A 25,252-nucleotide genomic window follows, 5' to 3' on the forward strand; every position below is an offset into this window, starting at 1 on the left:
CCAACTCCTCTAAATTTCTATTCACATCCTTAACTTCTTTATTTTTTTTTTAATCTTTACATTAGATTTATTTGGTTATAAAAGGAACATGGTCTTTAAATTTATTTTTTCTTTCTATTTCTATTTGTATAAGATTTTCTTTTAGGTACTTAGATGCCATATCATTCTGAATACACACACATACATATACATATATACGTATATGCATATATTAAGTATTATTCTTCATTATCTGTGGTGAAGTCAAGTTCCATATAATTTCCCTACTTAATTCTTTGGACTTTGTTCATTTTTACTATTGCCTTGTCTCAAATCATGATTGCTGTTCCATGTCCTTATTTTACCTCTTTGTTTTTATGTTTAACTTTTATGATTCAAGTGTCTTCCTTTTAGTCAATAGTTTACTAGCATCTGCTAATACTTTTCTGTCTTAAAGGTGAGTTCATCCCATTTATGCTCATGAATATGATTGTTCATTATTCATTTCTCTACTCACCCCTAAAAATATCCTCTTTAGGCAGCAAAGATGTAGTTGGTCTTGGAGCTAAGAATTCTTGAGTTCATGTTTTGCCTTTGGCATATATTGACTGGGACCCTGGGCAAGTCACTTAACTATTCTAGATCATTCTATAAAATATAATCTGCAGAGAAGGTGGTTATATTGATAAAGGTATTTCACCTTTTTAATATTCCCTGTATCTGTTAAATCAGAAGTGTCACTTTCTATCCCTATACTTGTTTGTATTCTCTTATTCTTTTTTTTTTCACTTTCCTTTCTAACCCTTCTCTGCCCTTTTAAAAGAAAGAGACAGTGAAAGGAAAGGAATATGATCAAATTGTGATTTATAATTGAAGTGTCCCATTCCTGCTCTTCTGCTGTTACTTATTTCACCTAGCCTAGATCCTAGTCTCTACTTCTTATGGTTTCTTTGTCTCTTTTTAATCTCCTTTTCCTGCTTCACCCCCAAATTAATATGTATCCTCTGAAGCTGAAGTTTTAATGGTGATTATTTTCTTCCCAACTGTATCCTTTCAAAACCAACACCCCCTATTGATTTTTTAATGTTACTATAATAAACCCTAAATATATATATATATATATATATATATATGCATACATATACACATATATGTGCATATTCAACTTTTCTCCATCAGAATTAAATAAGAGGGAAGTTCAGAAGTACCCTTTCCTCCATGTTTGTGTACTCTTCTTTTGGTTCATTCCAATTCTGAAAAAAAAACAAACTTTCTCTTCTTTCTCACTTCTATCCTAGTATAAGCCTTCCCCCTCCCCCCACCTCTTTCCTCTTTTAAAAATAGAATAACAGGCCAAAACCACACTTCAACCCTACATTTGCCTTTCCTGGTTTCCTCTATGACTCCTGAAGATACTAAAATTCTGAAAAGACACTTTCTTATTCTCCTATATAAATAATTAATAATTATTTAGCCCCTTTCAATTTTTAAGAATGATAACTTTTCTAATTTTTTCCCTTCTGGAATCCTTTATCAGCTTTCATGTCACAATCTTAATCATTAATTCCAAAAGCTAAGAAATGTAACTAGTTGTTTGAAAGAACCCATAAAAACTTTGGGTTTTCCTTCAATATTTTGTTCATTTTTGTCAGGATTCTAGATTGATTAGATTAGCAGATGAGGTTAGGGCTAATTGCAGGGGACATAGTTTAAATGTTTCCTTTATTTTCTTAAGACTATATCCTACCTCCTACATCTGGGTGTATCCCAAAGCTCTGTCTTGGGTCTTCTTTTCTTTCTATTCCCTTTTGTTTAGTGAGTCATGTTCTTGATGATAGTATATCTGTATTTGATTTCAGTTCAACATTGCCAACTGATTAGTAGACATGTCAAACTGGATATTCTATAGGAATTTCATATTCAATATGTCAAAAACAGAAGTCATCATTTCTCTTCCTAATGATTTTTTTATTACCTAAAAAATGGGTAGATTTATACCCATCTTCTGAACTTCCTAACTTCTGTCAAGGATATTTGCTCAGATTTATAGACTCAAGTGTCATTCTTTTTTTTAATTTTTTTGAAAGGCAATGAGGTTAAGTGACTTGCCCAAGGTCACACAGCTAGGTAATTATTAAATATCTGAGGTTGGATTTGAACTCAGGTCCTCCTGACTCCAGGGCTGGTACTCTATCCACTGTATCACCTAGCTGCCCCCCTCAGTGCCATTCTATTTTTAAGTGTCATTCTTAATTCTTCAATTCTTCCTATCAGTTGCCAATCTTGCCAATTTTACTTCATTAGCATCTTTTGCATTTGTGTCCTTCTCTTTGCTTACCCTCATACCACCCTAATTCAGGCAGTCACTCAATTGATAAACATTTATTAAGTATCTACTATGCTACAGAAACTGTGCTAAGTACTGGAACTAAAAAATAAGGGAAATATAATCCCTGTCCCCCAAGTAGCTCATAAGAGGACCAATATGTAAACATGTTTTTTTAGAGGAACAGCAAAGGAAACCAATGTGACTGGATTCCAGAGTATGAAGTGGGGAATGTAAGATGTAAGATAATTAGAAAAGTTGGGTTCATCATAAAGGCCTTTGAACATTAAACAGGATTTTAAATGTGATCCTGGAATTGATAGGGAGTAACTGGAACTTATTGAGGGTGGGTAGGGTGACACAGTCTGCTTTGACAATCGAGTAGAGTATAATTCGGAGTGAGGAAAGATTTGAGGCAAGAAGAACAGCCAGAAGGCTCCTGCCATACTTCAAGGTGTCATTCGTGTCAGGTAAAAAAAAAAGACAATATATGAGAGATGTTAAAAATGATAAAATATACAGATTTTGAAAATAAGGGAGCTATAGAGAGGATGAGAGAGAGAGAGAGAGAGAGAGAGAGAGAGAGAGAGAGAGAGAGAGTAAGGAATTGGGGATGAGACCTGGTTTACAAGCCTGAGTGTCTGGGGCCCTTCAAAATAAAAGAGAAAAAGATAAGTTCAGTTTGGGATATGTCAAGTTTGAAATGTCTAATAAGTAGTTGGAAATGGAAAAGTAGAAGTCAGCAAAGAAGTTAGGATTGGAAAAGTAGGTTTGAGATATTTCATCAGTATAGAAATAATAATTGAATCTATGGGAGCAAATGAAATCACCAAGTGAAACAGTCCAGGGGGAGGAGACAAGATGACCAGGACAGAGCCCAGAACAGATTCCAATGGCTGGTGGGAATGACCTGGATGATAATCCAGCAGGGGAAATTAAAGAGTATTCAGATAAGTAGGAGAAAAAACAAGACAGGATAGCATCGATGAAAACCTAGAGGGAAGAGAGTATCAAGGAGAAAAGCATGATTATCAGTGTCAAAGGCTGCAGAAAAGTCAGAAAGATGATAATTGAGACAGGGTCATTAGATTAGACAAGAGTTCATTAGTCATTTTGAAGAGAGAACTTTCAGTTGAATGATGAGGTTTGTTTTTTTAAAAGAGTGACAGAAAAGGAAGAAGCTTCCATTATATAAATATGGCCCTTTCAAGATGTTTGAAAAAAGGCAAAAGAGATATGCAATGATAGCTAGAGGGGATTTTTTTTGCAGACTATGAGCATGTTTTTAGGTTTAAGAAAGCAGCAACCAATAGACAGGGAGGGATTGAAGATAAGTGAGAAAGAGGGATAATAAAGGGTGAAATCTTTTGGAGAAGGCAGGAGGGAATAGGATCACATACATGTAGAAGTATTTGCCTTGGCATAGAGAAGGACTAGCTCTTTATGTGAGACAAGGTTGAAGAAGGACATAGCAGCAGAAGGTAACTGGGAGATTTGAGATGAGGAGGAGGGAAGAAAAAGCTCTCAGAAAATTATCTCAGTTTTTTTTTCAGTAAAATATAAGGCAAGGCTCCCAACTAGAGGAGTGAGGGAGTGAAAGCCATTGGAGATTTGAGTAGGGATAAAAAGATTTAGAACTACTGTGCAGAAGGAATTGAATACAAGTCTGGCACACACCCTACACTCTCACAATTGAGTTATGAATGGAATTATATACTATTTCTTTTGCTATGTGATTTATTTTGTGATCCCCTCTGGTTCATCTATATGGTAAATTCCTTAAGAAAGATGATTTTTTTGGTTTGTTTTTATTGTTGGTTGTCTGAACTTTTCTGTATCATTTATATCACCCATATTATTAGTACAGTAATAGAACATATAGGACTGATTGAATACAGTTTTTTTTTGGATACTTCAAAAGAAGGAGAATGTTCTAATTATTTGCACAGAAAGGAATTAAGTCCAAATATAATCTCTAGCTGGTGATCAGAATAGTTATGAATAAGGGCAGTGGGGAAGGGAAAGACATTAGCATTTTCATAATGCCTACTACTTTCCAGGCACTGTGCAGTGATTTACAAATATTATCTCATTTTATAAATAGTTATGAGTGCATATAGACAAGAACCAACAAATGAATTATGGGAAATATTTAATTTCTCTTTATAGTAGAACCCCATAGGTTCATAAATTTAAAACTGAAAGGGACTTTAGAAATCTTTGAATCTGGATGCCCAAAGAAAGAAAGTTGTAACAGAATTGTTTTAGTAAGAATTAAACTTGGTTCTTCTGATTCAAATGCCTGTAACCTTCTATTGTACCTCATTGCCTCTCTATCAAATGAGGAAATATGTGTAAAAAGCACTTAGTACAGTCTATAGTAGACATTATATAAATGCATATTCTCTTCCTCTTCCTAATTTGGACAGGTAATAAAGAATAACTGAATTGACTGAGATGAAGTTGTCTGTATTTCATTAAAGAAAAGCAGATTTTTCAAAGCAAAATAACAGTAATAAAAATTATATATTGGTTTAGATATTTAAAAGCTTTGTTGCTATAAAGAGTTAATATCGCTAAATTATATAAATCATGCCTAGGTATTCCTTAAAGAGAAGCCTTTTCTTTGAGAGGACTGTAAATCAAGTTTGAGTGAGTTGAAAGCAACAAACTTTAAACTTCTTTAAAAGTATTCTACAGGGGCAGCTAGGTGGTGGATAAAGCACCGGCCTTGGAGTCAGCAGTACCGGGGTTCAAATCTGGTCTCAGATACTTAATAATTACCCAGCTGTGTGGCCTTGGGCAATCCACTTAACTCCATTTGCCTTACAAAAACCTAAAAAAAAGCATTCTACAGCTTGTATTTCTTTTTACTAATTCAAATTGCGCTTCTAGTCTAAATGAAACTTTTATTTTCAGTTTCCATGCTACTTTCTGTGTGTGACAGTTTGATTGACCTGTGAGTCACAAGCTCTCTGTAAACATTTGAGAATATGTCAGCAGTTGATAGAAATTCTCAGTAGTATCCAAAGTGTAAAACCATTGTTCTTATCTTTTAATAAGAAGTAAACCTCCTTACTAAATTAGATTTTTATTAATAAGGGTTTTATTTCACATGTCCATAAGAAGTAGATAGTGATGATAGAAATTTACATTTCTCATATTTTATTCTGTGTGAAAAGCTCTAACTTCCAGTTTCTCATTTTTCTTTCAGTCACATTTATTACTTCAGAATGGGGGTCTATATAATACATTAATTTAAAGCTCCAGTCAGAGAGTTTATATTACATAAACTTCAACACTTAAAAATATCCATGATATCATTCGTGTTAAGGCTACCTCCACTAATGTGGATAGAGCCCTTCTGTACACTAGACATTCTTTATGGGCTGCTGTGGCCAAAAATAATTATCACCTGGTGACCAATCCTCTAGTCTCATGCAATTTAGCTAAACTGGTCCTAGGAAAATAGTCACTCCATTTATTGTAAAGCTTAACTTGAAGCCTTCTTTACTTGGAAAAAGATCTGCTGGAGTTTGTAATCTACTGGTATAACCTTGGAGAATTGAATATCATCTTCTCTCCATACTGAGACATTAGAGAATGTCAGTGATGATATATATTCAATGTAAATGGTGTTAAAAGTTACTGATGGCAGGGTTGGGGGTGGCCAGTGTTCTCTTCTTGTGTTATATTTTTTGTATCTTAAAATGTGAGTCAGGAAAATAAGTTAATAAATAAGTTTAAAAAATGATCTTTGTATTTGAGTAAACTTGGAAAGCACTCAAGGTTTCTACTTCAGGTAACACAAAGATTAAAGTTTAGAAACTGAGTCCCCAGTCAATTTTGTCAACTTTCCCTACTCTTCCCCCCCCCCCTTTTCAGGCATCATAGGAACTGACGGGTAGTGGTTTTCTATCTAGGACCAGCATTTATAGGTTGTCTAGGCACTTTGCTTTCATTTTTCTCTGTCAAGAAAAAGGTTCTTTAATCTGGAAAGAGTAGGATTAGGAGACCTTGAAATAAAGAGCTGGAAATAACACTGATTTGTTAGCCAAGGGCTTTTTGTTCTAAAGAAAGTGGTGTCTTAGGGGTCTCTACATGTTTGAATAAAATTCCATCATTAGTTCATTTTTGTTATATACCTTATAATAATTTGTATATTCATATCATGATAAATTGTATTTTATATGGCAGGCCAAGAATTCTACAAGGTTCTCAAGAACCATGATCACCATCCCCATCTTTATGAATGTCATGCAAGTTAATGGGCCAGTCTTTAAAGAGTTCTCTATATATTTGTATTTAAATGTCTTGATTGTGTCTTAAGTCTAGATTGACTTTCAGGTGTCTTATGTATTGTTTAGGCTTTTTTAATGAAATTTTCCTTTTGATTATTTTTTCCTACATTTTGTTATTGCTATAGGAAATGGTGGCAATTTTTTTTGGTGGACTTATTTTATGCTTTAATGAAGTTTCTTTGCTGTCAATTTTTTACTGATTCTCTGACAAGTCTTCATGTCTTCAGCAAATAAGGATAATTATTTTTTGCTCTTTGTTGATATTAATGCCTTTAGCTTATTTTTCTTATTTGCTATAGCTAGCGTTTCTACAAACAAATCAAACATAGTGGCGAAAGGCATTCTTGTTTTATAACTCTATATGTTTTGGGAAAGTTTCTAGTGTTTTCCCATTGTAAATAATACTAATTTGAGGTTTAGATATATATTTTTAGCATTTAAAAAAGGGGATGGACCATAATCTTACAGGTAAGATAGAGAAATAAGACTTCAGTTCCTCAGTAGAAGACAATATTCACTTTCATGAATCACACTTTAAAAACAATACAGAGACCACCATGAATGGGATTGCAGTCTATAGTTCTAGCTGCTGGGAAGATTGAGGCTGGTGGATCACTTGGGAGTTCTGTGATGTGCGTTAAAGCTGATCAATTGTCCATATTAAGTTTGGGAATGCTGGGAATAGCCTGAAGTCAGAAAGACCTGAATGAAATTCAGACTCAGAAATATAACTAGTTGTATAACCCTGGACAAGTTACTTATATGTACTTATCTGTAAAATAGGGTGATAATAAGAGCAAGTTTGTGAATATAAAACAATAGAATTTTTATAAAATTCTTAGTACAATATCTGGCACATGGTAGACACTTTATAAATGGTAGTTATTATTATTATTGTTCACATAGTAGACACTTTATAAATGGTATTATTATCATCATCATCATCATCATCAATGTGGTGGTCATATTGTAGAAGAAGGTCTCAATCTGCCTAATGAGGTGCTCACTAGTCCAGGTTAGAGGGAATCGGGTAGGTTAAACTTCTTTGTGATTGTATTGGAATCTGGCCCATTAATGACCATTATATTTCCAGGGTGGGTGAAATAATTAAAATTGAAATTGATAAAAAAAAAAAACAAAATAATTGCTAAATTGGTAGACATTAGTCATATTTGTAGGTATCACTGGTACTAGCAGCAAAAGCCAGGTCCAACATTGAAGATTTCTATGGCACTTCTTTGATACTTGATCCTTTTCATGTATCTGTGCTAGGTTCTCATCTTTTAGTTTGGAATCTTGACCCAGTAAGTAGATACATGAAATGATATCTGTCTCTATTGATTCTTACAGAGAAAGTTCATTCATGCGACCAGGAAAGACAGAGTGCACTAGAAGAGGCTCGTCAGAACCCTCGGGAGGGTATCGTTATCCCAGAATGTGCCCCTGGAGGGCTTTATAAGCCAGTACAGTGCCACCAGTCCACTGGCTATTGTTGGTGTGTCCTGGTTGACACAGGACGCCCACTTCCTGGGACTTCCACACGGTAAGACTAGCAAGTTGCTTGCCTTAGGTCTTGATTTAGAAGTTGGGGACTAGAAAAATACTAAGTGTTAGAGATCTGTTTATGTTACCCCCAAACTAGCCTTCCCTTTATAATGAGTATCCAATGAATCTTGTTACCTGGATTTTGTGGAGGCTTCATTGGTGCTTAAATTGTCTATGGACAGCTAGGTTGCACAGTGGATAGAACACTGCCCTTGGAGTCAGGAGTTCAAATTTGGCCTCAGACACTAGCTATGTGACCCTGGGCGAGTCACTTAACCCTGACTGCCTCACAACCAAGGCCATCTCCCAGTCATCCTGACTCATATCTGACCACTGGACCCAGATGGCTCCAGAGGAGAAAGTGAGGCTGGTGACTTAACACAGCAGCCCCTCACTCAAATCCAATTCATATACTTGTGGCTTTACCTCCAGATGTCATGGTCTTCTTTGAAAACAAAGGACAAACATCAATCAATAATCAGTTGTCTAATCCAGGATAATCTTTTTAAAAAGCTTTTGTGAAAAAAAAAAGCTTTTGTGATTCCACTGAAAAGGGACAATTGAGATAATTTCTAATGAAATTTGTTAAGATTGTGGCTTCCTTGAAATTATTACGATTAACATAAATTGCCCTTCAGGTTCATCAGTAAAATGCTGAATCAATTACTACATATAGTCTCAAGTTTTATAAATTCTTCATATTCTTCTGGCAAAATCAGATTCTGTTATATTCACTTGTAACAATTTGTTTGGCCATCTCCCAATTAATGAGAATCCACTTTCCTTATAGCTCTTTGCAACTAAAAAATGTATTGCTGTAAATATTTTTTGTTTATGTAACTCTTTTGGTATCTATCTTTGGCCTTCTTGGAGTTTAGGCCTAATAATGAGTTTACTAGTTAGGGGACAATATATAGTTTAGTGATTTTTTTTAATAATTTCAACTGATTTTCTAAAATAATCAGTCTGGTTCATAACTCTATGTATGATTATCAAAATAAGAACTGGATGCTCTGTTATGAATACTAAACCACAACAACAAAACTTCAAATTGTTAGCCAGTTTTAACAGAAACACATCTTTATCTTCTCCAGGTATGAGACTCCTGTATGTGAGAGTGATGCCAGGTCAAAGAGTTCAGAGATGGATGATCCATTTAAGGAAAGAGAACTACCAGGTGGGATGAAACTCATCTCTTATGTGCATCTTTTTTCCTCCCTTTTTCTTTCACTGAAAAATATCTCTTCTTCTCTGTGTCCCAGTTTTCCCTGGTATTTATGCTGACTGCCTATCTATCCACTGACCTACCTCAGGATGAATGAGAAACTAAGTATATGGGGCCCCATGGAGAAAGAAGGTCTATTAATGTAAAAGTAGCAATGACTCAATTTGGTTTTTTTTAAATAAGTACTCTTTTAAATAGGTCACATGGCTTGCATGAAATATATCAGCCAGATTCAGCTTGGGAGAAGTCTCTCATTTTATGGGCAATTGTCACCTACTTTCTAGGTAATAGGTTAACTCACTCTGTAGTGTCAAATAGCATGTGGTTGGACTCAATTGTGCATATCCAGGCAAATGCAGTAGCTTCCAGAGGTGATCTCTGCCCAGAGTTTTTCACCTGACTTTTTTGGTATTCCCCTCTTAAAACAAGGTCAGAAACATGTGGTTTGGAATAATAATGGTTCCAGCCCTGCAGGGCTCTAAGTTCTACATAAAAATATATTTTCCTTGGTAATAGTGACTCTTGCAACCAAAGACTGTGAAACTGTGTATCATAAGAGGAGCCCCTTTTAGAATTGGCCCTTTTTAAGTACAATGTTGAAAAGATTTTTCATGATAGCAGCACAAAGTCAAACTGAAGTAGGAAAAAAGTTAACATGAGAGACCCTGCCTTTTATTCCCTTTATAAACCTACATATAAACTCTCTCTCTCTCTCTCTCTCTCTCTCTCTCTCTCTCTCTCTCTCTCTCTCTCTCACACACACACACACACACACACACACACACACACATTGCAATCCTATATTCTCCCTCCCAAATAGAACTATCCCTTATAACAAAGCAAAAAAGAAATGTTTCAAGAGACATGTTTCAGCTCCCCTCTGGGGAGACATACTTCACCCCACTGAAGTCACCATTGGCATTGTACTGATCAGAATTCTGATATATTTTAGTGTTAATTTCCTTTACATTATTGTGATCAACATATAAATTGTTCTCCTGTTTCACCAATAAAATGATGAATCAGTTGCCAAAAATATTTTCAAATTTTCCAAATTTTCATATTCACCATTTCTTGTGGAAAAATAATATTCTATTATATTCATTTATAACAATTTACTCTTCCATTGATCAATCAAAAGTCACTTTTCTTACAGTTCTTTACAACTACAAAATGTACTTCTATAAATATGTTTGCATATATATATATATATATATATATACATATATATATATTATATATATATATATATCATTTCCTCTATTTTTAACCTCTTTGGAATATATGCCTAGTAATGATTTCACTGAGTTGGGGATAATATACATTTTAATGTTCTTTGTAATTCCAAGTTGTTTTCTGGAATAAACAGGTCTATCAATTGTGCATTAATGTCTTCTCATAGTCTTCAATATTTATTATTTTCACCATTTCTTATCTTTTCTAGACTGATAGGAGAAACTTTAGTGTTGTTTTAATTTTCATTTCACTGAAAAGTAGTAATTTGGAACATTCTTTATATGGTTCACAGTAGCTTGAATTTATAGTTAGCATCTCCAGGGGAAAGATTTGGGAAATACCCAGGCCTTGTAAATTGAGGGGAAAACAAAACTTGACATTGTTTATTTGTCAGGAACACCAGAGCTTTAGGGTCCCAGCTTAGTGTACTAACCCATGGAAGACAGAAGAACATTATAATGGCATTGAAACATTTGAAGGGAGGAAAAATCCCAGAAGACAGGTTGCCTAGTCAAGGAAGAATAAGGAAAGATATGATAATATAATAGGCATAGAATATATGGGGATTGTTTCATTCTCTTCTGCCCTGGTCAGACCTCAGTTAAAGGATGTCTTTATTGCTAGGTGCCACATTTCACAAAAAAATATTGACAAATTAGAGTTCATCTAAAGGAGAGATACTAACTTGGTGTGGGGGCATGAAATCATTGAATCAACTGAAGGAACTGGAAATGTTTAATATTTAATATTTATTCTCATTTTGTAGAAATGTGTTTATACATTAATAAAATATTCTTGTTTAAGAGTAAACAAAATACCCCCTTCCCCCCCCCCAAAAAAATAGACTCACTTGAGCGATAAAGTAAAGGGGAGAGAAAAAAATTAAAATTAGAAAAAAATAATAGTAATAATTGTAGGTATGGACAGGTGGCACAGTGGACGGAGCACCAGCCCTGGAGTCATGAGCACCCAAGCCCACATCCAGCCCCGTACACCCAACAATCATCCAGCTGTGTGACATGCAAGCCACCCGAACCCCACTGCCCTGCAAAAACCAAAAAAAATAAAATAAAATAAAATAGTAATAATAGTAGGTGTGGCTAGGTGGCAGACAGAGCATTGCCCCTTGAGCCAGGAGCACCTGGGTCCAAATCTAGCCTCAGACACCCAACAATCACCCTGCTATGCGGCCCCAGGTGGGCCACCCAGCCCCATTTGCCCTGCACCCCCCAAAAAATAATAATAATAAAAAATGTGCTTGAGTCTTTGTTCCAACACCAACAACTCTGTCACGAGTGGGCCACATTCTTTATGATAAGTCCATGGCAAAAGTTACTTCCATATTTTTCTACTGTTGCCATTGCTGATTGCAACTCCCTCCTTTCATATTCCTCTACTACCATGTACTATATTTTTCTCTCTCCTTTCACTCTGACTCTGCTATAGGGTTGCTGAGTGGCACAGCAGACAGATCCCTGGCCCTGGGGCCAAGAAGCCCTGAGCACCCCCTACCACCCCTTAGGCCCAGTATCCACCTGGCCCTATGGTCCCGGACAGACCATCCAATCCCAACCCCTTGCAAGAAGTAAAAAAGAAAATGTGTTATATCTGACCACTCTCCCCCCCCGCCCCGTGTTCCATCCTCTCCTCTCCTGGAAATGTCTAACCTGAATAAGAGAACACTTACTGTTGTTCAGTTGTGCCTCTGTGTGTGTGTGTGTTCAAAATAATGAAGACCCCCCCCAAATAGTCAGCTTTCCAGAAATGAAATGTGTTGCCACTATAGAAAGGTGACCAGATATTGTTAAGACTATTGTAGAAGGGGTTCCTTCACATAGTATCAGAGGCTGGATTAGATGACTTCTAAAGTTTCTCTAATGCAAAGATTCTTCCATTCTAGTCAGAAAAGGTAGCTTCCTTATCTAGCTGATATCTAATATCCTCTTTTTCCCTTCTCATTCCCTCTTGTAGGTTGTCCAGAAGGGAAGAAAATGGAATTTATCACCAGCTTGTTAGATGCCCTTACAACAGACATGGTTCAGGCCATTAACTCGGCAGCACCCACTGGAGGTGGGAGGTGAGTATGAGTTTTTCAACTCAGCAGAACGCTGGGAAGAGTATGAGGGGTTTAGGGATAGAGTAAATCTTTTTTTTTCTCACTATATGACTACCTCGAGTTGAAAAGTTTTCTTTTTCTCTTTCCTCCTGGCTTATCAGAATGTATTCCTCTAGCTTTTTAGTATTCTGCCAATAATCACCTTGTTCTTTCATAAAATAAGAGTAGAGAATGAGAATAGATGTATTAGGTCATGAGTAGCTCTAAATGGAAGCAAAGGGTGTTATGCATAATGGAAAGGATGTAATTGGTGAGAGCTGGGAAATACTATGCAGAACTCCAGAAGAACAGGGTTTCAGAAAGAATTTTAAGCCTAGGTCTACCATACACTGGTGTGACTTTTCACATTGGAAACAGCACTTCTGTCTGATGCTCCCAAAGTCAAATTCATAGTTCTTGCCTCTTTGACAAGATATCCAAAACTGTCTTTGGAAGAAACATGAAGCTCACCCTCCTCAAATCCTGGTCTATAAGTTCTCTTATATGGATCAGTTCAAGCAACAAACTGCCCTTCTCATATGGTTGGACCTTCAGATTGTATAGTTTATAGCATGCCAGTTCAAGAGATGTACCTCTTGTGGCCAAGGACTAGATTTTTTCTCTGCCTTCACACTGAGCATGAGAAAATCCCTTTCTGTAGGTCCCATGGCTATACAAGTTATTTTTTTTATTTTCTTAATGAGAAATGAATTGTCCTAAGTTCAAGTGAGTTTATCATTGCTTCAACTATATTTTTTAAATCTGAGGAGTGGGTCAGAAAAAAAATCCCTAGAACAAAAATCTCATTTGATTTTCAAATTTTCAATCAAAGAAGGAATTTTCAAACCTTTAAAAAAATTCCCCAACCCTGTGGCTTATATAGAGAAGTTTTCATTTTGACCTTGCTTTATTAGGTAGCGTGGGTGGCTCAGAAACCCATTTCCCTTAGCTTAAGAGGATATGATATTGGGAATTGAGACTTGGGACCTGATTACTATTGACTAAACCCCCAAATTCTTTGCCTTCTTTGGAATCTCTTGTAAATGCCTTCATTTTGAATCTCAGGTATATTAGGTTTCCTTGGTTCTGTGGAGTTGGTAAAAAAGGATAAGAAAACAAAGGGCACTAGGCAAGCATTTGAAGTCTGGTGGTAGAAATACCAGGATAGTAGATGGGAAACCAGACAGAAAGTTAAATAATGACCTGAAAACTTTTCTCTACCTAGCAACTTAGAGAAGATGTTGAAGTCTATCACTTTTTGTATTTCTCAGTAAATCCATGATAATTCCTTACTTTTCTTTCTGAATACTAATAAGTCATTCACTTAATCTGTTGGAGAAAATTTTTTGAGCATTGACATCAGTCTCAGTGTTCTGTGGTTTACAGAATCTACCTTTCTATCACTTTTTTGAAAATTGGAACATTGTCTCCAGTACCTCTGTCATCCTCCACAATTCCTCAGTGGTTAGAAATAATAATTAGAGATCTCATCTATTATGTTTTCATTATTCTGGGATAAGCTATACATGGTCTTAAATGAGACAAACTCATTTAAATTTGCTAAGTACGTCTAATATTGCCTCATTTAACCATACTTGTTTTACCCTATGAAAATCATTTTCTTTGATAGAGAAGACAAAAGCTTTAGGATCCTAAGCCTAGAATTTAAATTGTCTGCCTTCAGCTAACCTTGTAACATCTATCTCAAGCTCTGTAATTCAATGGTTTCAGAGTTTTGAATTAAAATAGAGGGTAGGACATAAAGTTGAGTTTGATTAAACTAAATACATACATTTATGTTACTATACATAACACATAATCCACATATATGCCTACCTATGTATATCTATACTATTTATATTTAAATGTATATCGCAATAGATAGATAGCACTTGCTTTGAGAAAAGCACTCTGCTGGGTGGTGTGCAAATATACAAAGATAAATAGGACTTGGTTCCTAACCTTGATTAGTTTAAGACCTAGAAGAGAGGTGTATGTAACTATGATATATAAGAGCACAACAAAATATTTGAAGGAATTTAATTCAAAACTTGTTGAGGACATCAAAAAAAGGTTTCATGGAGGAGGTTATGGTGATGTATGCTGGTAATCCCTTCTGCTAAAACTGGTGAGGCTGGTGGCATGGGGGCTCTCAGTAGAGCTAAAATTGATCCAGTGACCTCATTAAGTCTGGCTTCATTATGGAAAGTGGGGCCTACAAAGTTTCCCTGAGGAGGATCATACCAGCCCAGGTAAGAAATAGAGCAAAAACTTCCAAATTTGTCAGTATTGGGATCTCACTTTGTATAGTGACTTGTGTGACTAAGAGCTTTCATTTGAGAGTTATTTTCAAGAGGTTGTTTTCAAGAGGTTCAAGAGGTTTTTCTTTTTTCTGTTTTAATTTTGCTCTCTGGTTCAATGAGATTTGGGCAGTTTTCTTTTATGACTCCTTGAAGTAAGATGTCTAGGCTCTTTTTTTTTTCATAGATTTTTATCAACCTTTCTTAAATGATCTCTCCTCAATCTGTTTTTCAGATCAGTTGTTTTGGGGTTTTTTTTAATAGTATTTTATTCTTTTTCCAAAGGTAAATAAAGTCCATATTTAGCATTCATTTTTACAAAATTTTGAATTCCAAATTTATCTCCCTCCCTCCTTTCCCCCTTCCTAAAATAGTAAGCAGTTTTATATGTTATATATAATCATGTAAAACATATTTCCATATTAATCATAATAAGGACAGTTGTTTTTGTTTGCTAAACAAAAATACTTTACGTTTTAAACAAAGACACTTACATTTTTATTTTTTTAGTCTTTTGTCTGCTTTAATAATTCTTATTGTCTCATGGAATCATCAGTTTCTATTTCATTTAAATTTTCAGGCATTTTATTACAATATTTTGTACCTCTTATGCAAAACTATTTGTTTTCCAATTCTTTCAGTAACTCATTTCTTTGCTTATTTATTTTCTCTAGCATTGCCATTTCTTTTATAAAAACATTTTTTAACATTCATCTCTTTCACGAAGTCTGTTCTCAAGTTGAGTTTTTATTAAAGGCTTTGTCTATAATGTTTTGAAGCAATTTTGTTCTCTGAGTTTATATCTTGAGCTTTCTTGTCTGCTATTACAATAGCTTTATCTGGTGGGATTCTTTGCTCATTTTTCCAACCTACTTTATCTCCTTGGATATTATGATAGGGTCAGGCTCTGAACATTTTTGGAAAAAATGTCTAGACTGAGTTTACCGCTGCTTTTTTGGTATGTTGAATGTTATGCTATTCCTTGGGCACTGAGCAAAGTCTGCTTGCTACCCCTTCTTGGTCTAAGCTCTACAAATTTGTTACCTAGATTTGAGGTTAAACAACATGACTATGGACTTGCTCCATTAGGAGTTTCCTTGCACCTCTTTAAGACTCAGCTACTATTACCCACCTGGAAAGCTCCCTTGGTTCAGAATGACTTATTATTGGCTTCCTCCTGAGATTCCTGCCCTGGGTATACCTCTGCAGATTTCAGTTGAGCTAGAAGCTGGAATTAAGACCCCACTACACTCCTAGGGTCAGACTCATACAATTGCCACTTGCTTATATATTTGCTTTTTTGTCCAGTACATAGATTAGAGCCCATAATATTCAATCTGAGGTATAAGCACCCTTCTTAGTCTGCCCTGAATCTAAAACACCAAACTAATTAATGGGCAACAAATCTACCAGTTGGCACTTATTCCTGCTTCTTACAGAAGTTTAGGCCCCTCCATACTAGATCTAGGATCTTTTCTTGCCCTGCTATACAGTTTCTCTCCCTCCAATAGAACATTTGGGGGATGGAACTTTCCTGCACTATTCCATAACCAGAGACTGGAGATATCTTTCTCTCCCCATCCCCGCCATGATCTGTAGTGGAAAAAAAAATCACTTGGATTTTTTTAATTTACTGATAATTATTTGGTCTGGTATATTTCCTGATCTATTTTGGAAAAGTGGGGTGAGGAAGGGAGGGAGGAATCTACATTTTTCTGCTACTCCTGCCTTCAATTAAAGATTTTGGAAAAGTAAGAATAGATAGATATTTCCATGGAAACTTCTGCCTTTCGGTCAAGCCTGAGGATCTCAGGACCAGCTGGGGTCATTTGCTGATGATTGGAAGCCTTGTCCTTCCCTCTCAAGTTCCTCAGAGCATCAAGCCCTGGTACTCTATTTGCATTTTAATTCTACTGGACTAGGATTTTAAGAGGGTAGAGTTCTCATTCTAATTTTGCCATTAGTCCTTCAGCAAAGTCACCATATCAATTTTGAACTTATTTTATTCAGAGGAAAAATTATGGGTTGATCTCTGAGGTTTGACTAATTCTACAATTCCATAAATTTTGTAGATGTAAAATTTACAATCTTCAAACATAGAAAGATTTTCCATATCACTTCTTCTCTTGATAAAATAAAAGAGAAAGGAACAATCATTCATTTATTAACATACTTTATAAATACCATTTCACTGATCCTCACAACAATCCTGAGAGGTAGGTGACATAATTATGCCTATTTCACAATTGAGGAAATTGAGGCAGACAGAAGTTAAGTGAATTGACTAGGATCATATATATGATAAATGTCTGAGGCTGTATTTGAACTTAGGTTTTCCTCACTCCACTGTGTCACAAGACTTCCTGCTCCATGGTGCAATGGAAAGAGCATCAGACCTCAAGTTGGGAAGGCCTAGCAGCTAAATTCAACATCAAGAAGTAAATGACCTGTAAAGTAATATTATATTGAGGTAGAGTGTATGTGAACTTTTATCTCACCAGGAAAAAAGCAATCACTGTAGAATAGCCAGCCCTGACTCTTTCCACTGTAATCATCTATAATGGTAGGTTGAGGGAAGTCATCAGCAAGAAAGTGAATATAGCTGATGTGGTGTTTCTCAAGGGTTTGGTACTATTGCCCTCATAATTAGCTGAGTTTGGTAAATCTCTAGAGATTTAGGAAGTTTACTTAGTTAAAAATTCAGGCTGACCCTTTCTACCTTCCTGAATAGTGCTTGGGCAGCAGAAATGGACCTTAGATGTTTGCCAAAGCAAGTCGCTTTGTGGTAAGAGTTCCTGGAATTCATGTTGCTTAAATCAACCAGAGTTTACAAAGGTTACAGGAGCAATTAAACATGGAAACTTAAGAAGGGTGAATTTCCAGAATTCAGAGAAAGTAAATGAGGAGGGTCCTCATAAGACTCCCCATCATAAGAAGACAAGGACTCCCTAAAACTTGCTCAACCACAGATATAAAGATAATTAGCATTTTACTATAATACAATTAATTAAAACCTGAAAATTGATATCATATAAACAAATAGTCTTTTCTAATATCAGAAAGATCTCTTGGTTTCTCCTGTCAATTAACTAGGTGACATAGTAGACAAAGTGCTGAGCTAGGAGTCAGGAAAATCCGAGTTCAATGCAGGCTCAGACACTAGCTGTGTGACCTTGAGCAAGTCACTTAACCTATCTGCTTCAGTTTCCTCAACTGTAAAATGTGGATAATAGCAGCCATATCACTAGGTGGTTATGAGGATCAAATGAGATATTTGTGACATATATATAGTAGATGTTCAATAAATATCTTCCTGTGGCATAAATGCTATAGAATGAGGACAATTTGTAGCCTCCAGGATATTTTCATAACTTTCAGAGGGGAAAATAAAAGAAATCAAGTCTTTTTTTGCTGAGAGGTATCAGCCATCAGAACTATCAAGAGTACAAGATTATAGTTTCTTTTATGGAGGAGCAGCTGCCAACCATATTTGTTGAACAGTAAAGAATTACTGAGAACCTTAGAGAATTAAACAAAATCAAGATTTGAAATCAGTGAATCACACCTCTTAACAAATTAGAAAGCATTACTCTGAGAGCTGATGGTAGGGTGGTAAGATAAAAGGATTCTAGTCTATGACAGCATGGGGGATTTTCTGGAAGGTATTAGTGATGCTTCCATCTACTTGATATCCATGTTGGTCTTCCCTCTACTATGTTCCCTTGAGGAGTGGTCTACACCTAGCATCTCAGACACATAGAGCTGAGAGGGACCACCAAATGAAGTCTAAATTAAGAGACTTGTCCACAAGGTCACACAAGTAATAAGCATCAGAAGAGAGAAATTAACCCATGTACTCTGGGTCTAGAATCTTTTTTTTCCCTACTAACCAACTCTTCCTGGAATGTTAGATCTATAGGTATGCTCCATTTTGACATGCACTCATCTAACTCCCATGATTTGACTTGAGAGAATTTAACCACTACCCTGATAGGTTTCAATCTTGATCAGATTTTGCAAAAACTATGTTGAGTCTGTGACTGTCTCTCCTTGGACTGGAGGATGCTTCCCAGTCAACAATGTGGTTCAGTTGGTTTTCATCAAACATTCTTTCCCCTATTCCTGCTCCTCCCTAACACTCCTCTTTCTGAATTATCCTTCCCTTTAACAAGAGCACCTATGTGACAAAGTGGATAGGGCGGCTAGATTTCCCAGGGAATAGAGCACCAGGCCTGGAGTCAGGAGAATCTGAGTTCAAATGAGGCCTCAGACACTTAATAATTACCTAGCTATGACCTTGGGCAAGCCACTTAACCCCACTGACTTGGGGGGAAAAAACAGACAAAATGAATAGAGGCTGAACCTGGAGTCCAGAAAACTCATCTCATGAGTATAAATCTGATCTCAGATACTTACTAGCTGTGTGACCCTAGGCAAGTCATTTCCCCTTGTTTGCCTCATTCCCTCATCTGTAAAATGAGCTGGAGAAGGAAATGACAAACCAGTCCAGTATCTTTGTCAAGAAAACCCCAAATGGGGGCAGTTACATGATGCAGTGAATAGAGCACCAGCCCTGGAGTCAGGAGGTCCTGAGTTCAAATGTAACCTCAGACACTAATTACCTAGTTGTGTGACCTTGGGCAAGTCACTTAACCCCATTGCCTTGCAAAAACTTTAAAAAAAAAGAGTTGGATAAGACTGAAAAAACCAATACCTATACCTATACCTATACCTATAAAAACCTATACCTCAGTAACACAGAGGTGTAATAATTACTCTCCCCAGGCTCTACCTTTCCCCCCAGCAAAGTTGGGACTATTTTTACCCAAAAATATTGTTCTGGATTTCCTTCCCCTCCCCTCTCCCATGAGATTTCTTTCCTTCTGGCAGCTCTGCAGTGCCAATAGTCTTGACTGCCAGGACTAGTAGATACCTGCTTTTAATCTGTCTTCTCTCAACAATAGCAGAAGTCTTATCCCTTAGAAGTAATTTTCCTTATCCTTGGATTACTGTGTTCTCTTTTGGGGACAGAAGAAGGATGGTAAAGAGGCACCATTGTATCATGGTTTGATTGATTATGATGGTGAGGATGCTTGAGTTTCACTTTCTATATGAACCTAAAATGAGTCATAATCTCTTTTGGGACTAGTCAAACAGGACACGATGACTTTGTACCATCTGTTAAGGGGATTTTATAAGTATCTAATAAGGTACTAATTTATAAACAGTGGGAAAATGTCCAAGTGTGTGTGTTGCTAATTCTAACTAGGGCTGGGGGAAGTGATTTGTCTAAGGTTGGCGCAGGAGCCGGCACTAGAATTCTTGCAGCTAGAAGTCATAGTGATTCCATGATTTGGCAGATAGGTTTCTAGTGAGTCTATGTGGGGGCAGTGGCTTTCACCATCAAATTGCAAAAAAAGGGAGGGAGGAGAGGGAGGAGTAGAGACTGAAATAAAATAATCTGAGTGAAGCCAAATTATGACCAAGAAGCAAGATTCAATTTGAGGATGGTAGGTGGAGAAATGTTAACTCCTAAGAAATGGTTACCTAAGAAGAGTTGCCTATTGATGTGAAATGGGGAAAAGTGAGATGAATTATTTCTGTGGGATAGATCTAAAAGAAGGTAAGGAAGGGCTGTGACAACTAAGCAGCTGAAACCCGGACAGGAGAGAGCCCTAGGAGCACATGCTGGAGGGAGCAATCTTTCCTTGGCAGGACCAGTGGGTCGGATGACCCACTCTTTTCCATCTTTCCCTGACTGAGGTTTTATTATTCAGTCCTCTAGGTGAGACATTACGTTATGCTAATCCTAAAGGTTAAAGGAAAAGCTTCTTTTTGCCTGGGGATCCCATGACCTCCCCCTAGCAAGGGAGGGACAGACAGTAAACCTCACTGCTTTAGAGTTAGTTCCCTCCCTCCTTCTTAGAAATGCTTAGGATGGCTACATAAGTGTTAGACTTTTTTTTGCATCTAATCACTCTTTCTGTCTTCCGTCCTCAGTGTCCCCTTGATTGGGTACATAAGGAAATTGTAGACCAGTTGTCTGGGTCATTTTCGGAGCTATAGCTTAGACTACAGACTTTCTCTCCCCCCCCCCCCCACAAGGAGCCACACAATACTATAATCTCAACAGAAATTATTTTCATGTATTCACCTTGTATAATAAGATGCATGGAACCAGACATGCCATTAATTCCTGTAACAAATGCAGCAAATTCTTACAAATTAATCATTATGTACTTGGAAGACAAAAGTCTGCCTTCACCAAACTTTTTGTCTCCCCTAGAAAATTTCCATTTATAAGGACTGTATAGAGCCTATACAGATAATACTCCCAAAGGTTCATTATGGAACAGTTTTAGAATCTCCAAGGTTAGCATTAATGAAGCTTTATTGGTATTTAAATTTAATCTCCTTTGGATTCTACTCAGAGTAAACTCTTTGAATTACACACAGTTTGAGATAGATTATAGAACAAAAATACTCCAATCTTTCTATTACATGCTATTCTTTATTCCTCTAATTTCTTAAAAGCAACAATAGGAACCGAACCTAGGTATTCATAGATAAATTTCTGAGTAGAAGAGATATGTTGACTTCATGAATTTGCTTTTTTTTTAAAATTTAGTTCTAGAAGGCTGAACTAGAAGCCTTGATTAGAAGTTGCATAGAGGTAGATTTAGGCTTGATATAGAGGGGGAAAATTAATAGAACCATACAAAAGTAGACTTGGGAAGAGTAATAATATTTCCATTACTGAACATCTTCTAGTAGAACCTGGAAGAAGACCATTTTGTCAAAGTGAGTCTTGCCAATTTTCTGATGACCCCCCCACACACCCATTATTTTTTTTTTTTTAGGTTTTTACAAGGCCATGGGGTTAAGTGGCTTTCCCAAGGTCACGCAGCTAGGTAATTATTAAGTATCTGAGTCTGGATTTGAACTCACGTACTCCTGACTCCAGGGCTGTGCTCTATCCACTGTGCCACCTAGCCACTCCTTCACACTCCTTTTCAAGAGAAACTCACTCAGAAATATCAAAGCAAATGATGATTGTGGTTAAGTCCTGACTGAGTCTGTGAGAAATCTTAAGTATCTTGGTATTATATGAATGTCTTGGCAGAGATATTGAGAGGTTTAACATTTTCTTCTCCAGTTTATTTTATAGATGAGGAAACTGAGACAAACAAGGAGTTGGCTTTCTTAAGGTCTCACAGTATCTAAACCAGAATTTGAACTCATGAAAATGAGTCTTCCTGATTTCAAGTCACTATGCACCTGAACTAGAGTCATTTAATGAGTTGGTAACCAAAGCTGGATCCAGAAAGACCTGGGCTTTGTCACATTCCATCAGGAGACCTTATTCAGACCCTTTCCTAACTGATTCAAAGGAACCCTCATGCCCAGAATTATCAACACAATCTGTTCATTTAAATGTGATGCCTCTATTCAATTGGATGTGTGTGCTAAGGGTAGTGACATATTTTGTTCTTGTTTTGAAGTTATTTAATAAGTTATGTGAGACTCTAGAGCAGAGGATAATTTCCAAATCCTGCATGCCTGCATGTGTGAATGAGCCTTATGACTTTATATTCACACCATGATTAAGGGGATATATATATACATACACACAATTCTATGAAACTCAAGGATCTAACTCCTCTAGAAAGACTTCTTTCCTTCATTTAACCCATGATTATCTCTCCCTTGCCTGAACTTTTATTTTTTAATACTTTTCAACACTTTTTACTATACTACAAATGCACTTATGTGTTACTTTCGCTTGAACAAAATGTTTTTCCTGTAACATCCTTGAGTGATAGGCATTGTCAAGTATAATTAATGCTATTTCACAAGGGAAGACACTAAGCAGCTGAGGAAAGACCTGGACTCAAGTTATCTAACTGTTGTGCCTCATTACCTCCTCTCCATCATGGTAATACAAGGTACTAAAACCAATTAGCATTTAACTTTGTTCTATTGCAACGTTATTGAGGGGGAAGGGCTATGACTTATATATTTGTATCCCCACACAACCCAACACAGAAGCTGACACATAATAATAATCCTTCAAATACTTAGGTGTGATTGCCAGACAGCATTTGTGGGGATTTGTATCTAAACATGCACACACATACACACACACACACACACACCCAGCAAGAAACATTGAATCAGAACAGGAGTTCTTAACCTAGAGTCTTCGAACTCATTTGCCTTATTTCAACATATTTAGTTTCTTTTGTGATCCTTTGAATTTTATTTTTGCATTTAAAAATACTGTTTGGAGCAGTCCACAGGTATCACTAGATTGCCAAGGAAGCCCAAGACATCAAAAAGGCTAAAATCGTTGTTCTAGAAGGAGGTGTAATGCTTTTCTCTGTCTCTGACTTTCTGGGGAAGTTCAACAACAAATCTCCTAACCTATCTAGCTCAGGGTTGGGCAGGTTGATTCTCTCAGTTTGTGGGTTCTTGGGGAGAAAGATCCTCTACTCTTTATAGTCAAGTTGGGGGAGGATGGATTAGATGTCTTCAGTAATCTGACTTGGGAGGAGAAATGCCTCCGCCTTACTCAGTCTGGCAGGCCACCTGCTCTCTGGAAATGACCCAGATGGTTCTGACCTCTGCTCTTGGGAGACTTTCCAAGAGATCTGAGTGGTGGGATGGATATCCTTTGTGCCTAGGTTCTCCGAGCCAGATCCAAGTCACACTCTGGAAGAGCGAGTGGTCCACTGGTACTTCAGTCAGTTGGATAACAATGGCAGTAATGATATCAGCAAGAGGGAAATGAAACCCTTCAAAAGATATGTGAAGAAGAAGGCCAAACCCAAGAAATGTGCCCGGCGTTTTACAGACTACTGTGACCTGAACAAGGACAAATCCATTTCACTGCTAGAGCTGAAAGGCTGCCTGGGAGTGAGAAAGGAAGGAGGTGAGTGGCTCTTCTCCTCCTGTCCACCATCTCCTTACAGATGGAGTCACTGGACATGGCAGTCTGATAGCCTGACCCTCTTCAGGTTGTTGGTTCAAGTCTCAGGTGCTCTTGATTTTCTTTGCCACTTTAGAATATTTCCATTTAGACATAGCTAAATGATAGTGGATCATCCCTTTGACCTGAGAATGTCTTCATTGTCTTTAAGAAAACTGTCCAACTTTGGTTGCCAGATTAAAAAATACTATGGGTTGGGGAACCTAGGTGGTGCAGTAGATAGAGCACTAGCCCTGGAGTCAGGAGGATCTGAGTTCAAATCCAGATTCAGCCACTTATTTACCTAGCTATGTGAACTTGGGCAAGTCACTTAACTCCACTGCCTTGCAAAAAAAAAAAAAAAAAAAAGATAATATGGGTTCAACCAGACATGAGCCATTAGTTGCACAGTTTTGCAGAAAGCAGACAAGCAACAGAGGTTCAACATTTTGTAAAGCACAGAGTACTAGCTTCCATGAGGTATCATTTTACTAACCAAAAATAAATCCTTGTCAGCAGAAATTCCCTATTTTTTTCTGGACCTCAGTATCCTCATAAAATTGATATCTGTGTGACTTAAATATGTAGAGAAAAGATAACGTAAATATGAGAAGGATAAAAACTGAAACCAAATGTAAGGATCCTCTGATAAACACAGGAAACATAATAAAAGCAGAGGGTTGGACTAGATTTCTAAGATTCCTTCTTATGTCTGGTGCTGTTATAATATCTGGCTCTTCATGACTCCTCGGGGTTTTCTTGGCAAACATACTAAAGTGGTTCCTTCTTCAGCTAATTTTACAGATGAGAAAACCAAAGCAATCAGGACTAAGTGACTTGTCCAGGGTCACACAGCTAGTATTGTCTGAGGGTAGATCTGAACTAAGAGGAATCTTCCCAGCTTTACCACTGTGCCACCCCATTGCCCTGCTTCTTCTTTCTACCATTCTATGAATATGAGAACTTTGGTGTTAACTATTAAATTCTGAGCCTCTTCTGCTAATAATTTTGCTCCCCCCAATCTTTGAATCCATGAAATATAATTTCTATAGTGACCTGATGGATTAGTGAAAAGAACACTAACACTGAAAGCTTGTCTAATATAAGCCCAGACACTTGGTTGCTAGGGAAGATGGGCACAAAAAGAAAATGCAAAAAACCTGGTTGAAGAATGGAAGCAGCAGAATGAACTATTGCCTCCTACTTACTGCTTTAAAAAAAAAACCTGCCATTTGGGAAACACAGAGGCATTATAAAGGCTATTCCAAGAGGAGACT

General features: G+C 36.8%; 1 protein-coding gene across 3 annotated transcripts in view; it reads left to right on the forward strand.

Annotated features, from left to right (window-relative positions):
• The window catches only part of SMOC1 (SPARC related modular calcium binding 1), a 208,813-nt gene that overhangs the window by 178,849 nt on the left and 4,712 nt on the right, over nt 1-25,252 (forward strand). For all 3 annotated transcript variants that reach the window (XM_074235833.1, XM_074235834.1, XM_074235835.1), the window contains exons 8-11: nt 7,957-8,149; nt 9,246-9,328; nt 12,584-12,689; nt 23,692-23,939. In XM_074235833.1, the coding sequence (XP_074091934.1) occupies nt 7,957-8,149; nt 9,246-9,328; nt 12,584-12,689; nt 23,692-23,939 (630 nt within the window). The remainder of the gene's footprint in view (nt 1-7,956; nt 8,150-9,245; nt 9,329-12,583; nt 12,690-23,691; nt 23,940-25,252) is intronic.

This window comes from Macrotis lagotis, chromosome 4, assembly GCF_037893015.1.
Source record: "Macrotis lagotis isolate mMagLag1 chromosome 4, bilby.v1.9.chrom.fasta, whole genome shotgun sequence".
Lineage (NCBI taxonomy): Eukaryota > Metazoa > Chordata > Mammalia > Peramelemorphia > Peramelidae > Macrotis > Macrotis lagotis.